Source organism: Echiichthys vipera, assembly GCF_963691815.1.
Source record: "Echiichthys vipera genome assembly, chromosome: 2".
NCBI classification, from domain to species: Eukaryota; Metazoa; Chordata; class Actinopteri; order Perciformes; family Trachinidae; genus Echiichthys; species Echiichthys vipera.
Window position 1 is genome coordinate 693,077 of NC_139827.1, and position 6,179 is coordinate 699,255.

Consider the following 6,179-nt stretch of genomic DNA (forward strand, 5'->3'; position numbering starts at 1 on the left):
GAAGTGTGTAGATCAACAGTTTGTCCCGTCTGGCACCAACAACCACGCCACGTTCAAAGTCACGCAAATCACCTTTCTTCCCCGTTCTGATGCTGCTTTGGACTGCAGCACACACACACACACACACGCACACACACGTCCTCTTCACCATGTCTACACACACACACACATGCCTGGATGCAGTGAGCTGCTGCCGTGTGATTGGCTCATTACAAACGTGCGTTAAGGAGCAGTTGGACAGGGGTACCTAATAAAGTGGCCGCTCTGAGTATAATTCACACACATTCCCATTTGAATCCATTTCCCGGCGTAACCGTGACCTGGAAACTCCTGAACCGTCGGGTTTTTCCAGGACGCGTGTGAACCTGGATTGGTGTTTAACGCTCGTGGTCTTGTGAGTGCAGAGCTCCATATCAGGCGCTCCGTGGTGTGTGAGGTCAGGATTAACGGCTGAGGCCTTATGAGGCAGCGAGCAGCTCCGGCTGAGAGCAGCCGAGCTCTCTTCCATCTTTGGTCTCAGCTGCTCGTCCAGAGACCAGCTGTCAATCAAACCGTCACCACAGTTAGAGGATGGTGATGTTTTCAACTGCAAACCAAAGTCACTGCTGCAGAGACGCCATTTTTTCTGCCCACACGTTTATGCTCCTAGAGGACACTTTAACACACGTTTATGCTCCTAGAGGACACTTTAGCACACGTTTAGACTCCTAGAGGACACTTTAACACACGTTTATGCTCCTAGAGGACACTTTAGCACACGTTTATGCTCCTAGAGGACACTTTAGCACACGTTTATGCTCCTAGAGGACACTTTAGCACACGTTTATGCTCCTAGAGGACACTTTAACACACGTTTATGCTCCTAGAGGACACTTTAGCACACGTTTATGCTCCTAGAGGACACTTTAACACAGGTTTATGCTCCTAGAGGACACTTTAACACACGTTTATGCTCCTAGAGGACACTTTAACACACGTTTATGCTCCTAGAGGACACTTTAACACACGTTTATGCTCCTAGAGGACACTTTAACACACGTTTATGCTCCTAGAGGACACTTTAACACACGTTTAGGCTCCTAGAGGACACTTTAACACACGTTTATGCTCCTAGAGGACACTTTAACACACGTTTATGCTCCTAGAGGACACTCTAACACACGTTTATGCTCCTAGAGGACACTTTAGCACACGTTTATGCTCCTAGAGGACACTTTAACACACGTTTATGCTCCTAGAGGACACTCTAACACACGTTTATGCTCCTAGAGGACACTTTAACACACGTTTATGCTCCTAGAGGACACTTTAACACACGTTTATGCTCCTGGAGGACACTTTAACACACGTTTATGCTCCTAGAGGACACTCTAACACACGTTTATGCTCCTAGAGGACACTTTAACACACGTTTATGCTCCTAGAGGACACTTTAGCACACGTTTATGCTCCTAGAGGACACTTTAGCACACGTTTATGCTCCTAGAGGACACTTTAGCACACGTTTATGCTCCTAGAGGACACTTTAACACACGTTTATGCTTCTAGAGGACACTTTAACACACGTTTATGCTCCTAGGACACTTTAACACACGTTTATGCTCCTAGAGGACACTTTAGCACACGTTTATGCTCCTAGAGGACACTTTAACACACGTTTATGCTCCTAGGGGACACTTTAACAGATCAGTCACACATGCACACACTTGTTCCTGCTGATTCAGCTTCATGACGATGGTTCTGATTCGATTTTAAGTTGTTTCTTGTCTTCAGCTTTTCACAGAGTACGGACGGCTGGCCATGGAGGAAGTCTATGAGAAGCCCTTTCAGGTGTGATCTGCTCACCACGTCCACCGTCCTCCTCACAATCAGTAGTAGTTTAAAGTCAGAGTTAGTTTAGAGTGTGTGTGTGTGTGTGTGTGTGGTCATCATCTGTAACGAGTGTGTCCCTGTGTCCAGAGTCTGATGTTCCTGATCAGGGACTGGAGTTACCCCTACGAGCACCCGTACGGTCTGGAGGGAGGACGGAGCTTCCTGGAGAAGCGACTGCAGGTTCGTTTCACCAGTCAGAGCGACGTCTTACAGGCTGATCACATGTTTGCGTCTGTGTTTACGTCTGTGTTTGCGTCTGTGTTTACGTCTGTGTTCACGTCTGTGTTTACGTCTGTGTTCACGTCTGTGTTTACGTCTGTGTTTGCGTCTGTGTTTACGTCTGTGTTTACGTCTGTGTGTTTACGTCTGTGTTCACGTCTGTGTTTGCGTCTGTGTTGAAGTCTGTGTTTACGTCTGTGTTGAAGTCTGTGTTCACGTCTGTGTTCACGTCTGTGTTTACGTCTGTGTTTACGTCTGTGTTTACGTCTGTGTTTACGTCTGTGTTTACGTCTGTGTTTACGTCTGTGTGTTTACGTCTGTGTTCACGTCTGTGTTCACGTCTGTGTTCACGTCTGTGTTCACGTCTGTGTTCACGTCTGTGTTTACGTCTGTGTTTACGTCTGTGTTTACGTCTGTGTTCACGTCTGTTTACGTCTGTGTTTACGTCTGTGTTCACGTCTGTGTTTACGTCTGTGTTCACGTCTGTTTACGTCTGTGTTCACGTCTGTGTTTACGTCTGTGTTCACGTCTGTGTTCACGTCTGTGTTTACGTCTGTGTTCACGTCTGTTTACGTCTGTGTTTACGTCTGTGTTTACGTCTGTGTTCACGTCTGTGTTTGCGTCTGTGTTTACGTCTGTGTTTACGTCTGTGTTTACGTCTGTGTTCACGTCTGTGTTTACGTCTGTGTTCACGTCTGTGTTTACGTCTGTGTTTACGTCTGTGTTCACGTCTGTGTGTTTACGTCTGTGTTCACGTCTGTGTTTACGTCTGTGTTTGCGTCTGTGTTCACGTCTATGTTTACGTCTGTGTTTACATGTGTGTGTTTACGTCTGTGTTTACATGTGTGTGTTCACGTCTGTGTTCACGTCAGTGTTCACGTCTGTGTTTACGTCTGTGTTTACGTCTGTGTTTACGTCTGTGTTCACGTCTGTGTTCACGTCTGTGTCTACGTCTGTGTTTGCGTCTGTGTTTACGTCTGTGTTTACGTCTGTGTTCACGTCTGTGTTCACGTCTGTGTTCACGTCTGTGTTTACGTCTGTGTTTACGTCTGTGTTCACGTCCGTGTTTACGTCTGTGTTCACGTCTCTTAGCTTCATGTTTACGTCTGTGTTTACGTCTGTGTTCACGTCTGTGTTCACGTCTGTGTTCACGTCTGTGTTTACGTCTGTGTTCACGTCTGTGTTTACGTCTGTGTTTACGTCTGTGTTTACGTCTGTGTTTACGTCTGTGTTTACGTCTGTGTTTACGTCTGTGTTTACGTCTGTGTTCACGTCTGTGTTTACATGTTCACGTCTGTGTTCACGTCTGTGTTCACGTCTGTGTTTACGTCTGTGTTTACGTCTGTGTTCACGTCTGTGTTTACGTCTGTGTTCACGTCTGTGTTCACGTCTGTGCTTACGTCTGTGTTCACGTCTGTGTTCACGTCTGTGTTCACGTCTGTGTTTACGTCTGTGTTTACGTCTGTGTTCACGTCTGTGTTCACGTCTGTGTTTACGTCTGTTTACGTCTGTGTTTACGTCTGTGTTCACGTCTGTGTTTACGTCTGTGTTCACGTCTGTGTTTACGTCTGTGTTCACGTCTGTGTTTACGTCTGTGTTTACATCTGTGTTCACGTCTGTGTTCACGTCTGTGTTCACGTCTGCGTTTACGTCTGTTTACGTCTGTGTTTACGTCTGTGTTCACGTCTGTGTTTACGTCTGTGTTTACGTCTGTGTTTACGTCTGTGTTTACGTCTGTGTTCACGTCTGTGTTCACGTCTGTGTTCACGTCTGTGTTTACGTCTGTGCTTACGTCTGTGTGTTTACGTCTGTGTTTACGTCTGTGTTTACGTCTGTGTTTACGTCTGTGTTTACGTCTGTGTTTACGTCTGTGTGCTTACGTCTGTGTTTACGTCTGTGTTTACGTCTGTGTTCACGTCTGTGTTTACGTCTGTGTTCACGTCTGTGTTTACGTCTGTGTTCACGTCTGTGTTTACGTCTGTGTGTTTACGTCTGTGTTTACGTCTGTGTTTACGTCTGTGTTTACGTCTGTGTTCACGTCTGTGTTCACGTCTGTGTTCACGTCTGTGTTCACGTCTGTGTTTACGTCTGTGTTTACGTCTGTGTATTTACATCTGTGTTTACGTCTGTGTTTACGTCTGTGTTTACGTCTGTGTGTTTACGTCTGTGTTTACGTCTGTGTTTACGTCTCTTAGCTTCATGTTTACGTCTGTGTTTACGTCTGTGTTCACGTCTGTGTTCACGTCTGTGTGTTTACGTCTGTGTTTACGTCTGTGTTTGCGTCTGTGTGTTTACGTCTGTGTTTACGTCTGTGTTTACGTCTGTGTTTACGTCTGTGTTTACGTCTGTGTGTTTACGTCTGTGTTTACGTCTGTGTTTGCGTCTGTGTGTTTACGTCTGTGTTTACGTCTGTGTTTACGTCTGTGTTTACGTCTGTGTTTACGTCTGTGTGTTTACGTCTGTGTTCACGTCTGTGTTCACGTCTGTGTTTACGTCTGTGTTCACGTCTGTGTTCACGTCTGTGTTTACGTCTGTGTTTACGTCTGTGTTTACGTCTGTGTTTACGTCTGTGTTTACGTCTGTGTTCACGTCTGTGTTCACGTCTGTGTTTACGTCTGTGTTTACGTCTGTGTTTACGTCTGTGTTTACGTCTGTGTGTTTACGTCTGTGTTTACGTCTGTGTTTACGTCTGTCTACATCTGTTCAGGTGAAGCAGAACCAACACGAGGAGCTGCAGAACGTCAGGAAACACATCCACTCCTGCTTCTCCAACATCGGCTGCTTCCTGCTGCCTCACCCCGGCCTCAAGGTGGCCACCAACCCGCACTTCGACGGCCGACTCAGCGGTAAAGACTCTGACACACACATGACTCCACAGACGCAGCAGCAGCTAGTGAATCAGTCACAGCAAGGCGCTGTTATGACGTGTGTGTGTGTGTGTGTGCGTGTGTGTGTGTGTGTGTGTGTGTGCGTGTGCGTGTGTGTTTGTGTGTTCGTGTGCGTGCGTGCGTGCGTGCGTGCGTGCGTGCGTGCGTGCGTGCGTGCGTGCGTGCGTGTGTGTGTGTGTGTGCGCGCGTGTGTGTGCGTGTGTCTCTCAGATATCGATGCGGACTTCAAGAAGGAGCTGGTGAACCTGGTCCCGACGCTGCTCTCTCCAGAAAACCTGGTGGAAAAAGAGATCGGAGGAGTCAAAGTCACCTGCAGAGACCTGCTGCACTACTTCAAAGTGAGTTTGCATCTAAACGTGCGTCTGTGAGAAACTTTGATGACTGAGTCAGCGAGTTTAACCTCTTTACCAAATCACAGGGAGGTGAAACAAGTCCCCCACAAATCATTTGCACTGTAAACAGAAAGGTCCTGCACGGTGTTACAAAGTCTGGAACTTAACTTGATTGATTTCCAGGTCTCACTTTCTAAAATAAAATTAGCCTAAAATATAATATTATACATACAAATCAAACACAGTTTACTAACACAACAAAGCCGACGTGTCGAAGATATGAAACAAATCAAGCTGGCTGTAGAATGGTGTCGGGTTACCATGGTTACCATTCACCGCGCGACTGCGATTCTCTTTTTTTTCCCCATAATGTTTCGTGTTGTGGCGCCGATCTGTTGTCGGCAGCGAGAGCGTCGTGGGGAGTTGCAAGTTTTCCGAGGTCGAGCTTCATGAATAAAAATCTAAAGATTGTGTTGGAAATAATCAGGGTTTTCTTCTTCGTGTGAACGACGTCTGAGAAAGTTTACGACCCTGGCCGCAATTTTTTTTTACCTGCTTCAAATCACACCAAGCTCCGCCCCCAAAACGTGCACGTGACAACAGGTGCTCTGATTGGTTGCAGGTCCATCCTGTTGCGTCCAGTTGGCGTTTTGGTCTGTACCGTCCCTTAGAGCGCCCTCCCACTGTGCCTCCGTCACAGGTTAGAGCGCCCTCCCACTGTGCGCCCGTCCCGTGCCCCGTGCTTTAGGGTCCTTGTCCCCCCCTCCAGGCCCGTTTGTCCTCACACTACCTGGGCCTCGGAGAATGCTTCTTGCTGCCTATACGTCATCACGCCGTAACACGTCACACGCATTGATGACGTCATGGC

The 6,179-nt window shown here is 47.2% G+C and overlaps 1 protein-coding gene across 2 annotated transcripts in view; it reads left to right on the plus strand.

Moving 5' to 3' along the window:
• The window catches only part of LOC310960924 (atlastin-2-like), a 23,278-nt gene that overhangs the window by 7,664 nt on the left and 9,435 nt on the right, over nucleotides 1-6,179 (plus strand). For both annotated transcript variants that reach the window (XM_083932790.1, XM_083932791.1), the window contains exons 6-9: nucleotides 1,774-1,830; nucleotides 1,960-2,052; nucleotides 4,799-4,937; nucleotides 5,190-5,317. In XM_083932790.1, the coding sequence (XP_083788916.1) occupies nucleotides 1,774-1,830; nucleotides 1,960-2,052; nucleotides 4,799-4,937; nucleotides 5,190-5,317 (417 nt within the window). The remainder of the gene's footprint in view (nucleotides 1-1,773; nucleotides 1,831-1,959; nucleotides 2,053-4,798; nucleotides 4,938-5,189; nucleotides 5,318-6,179) is intronic.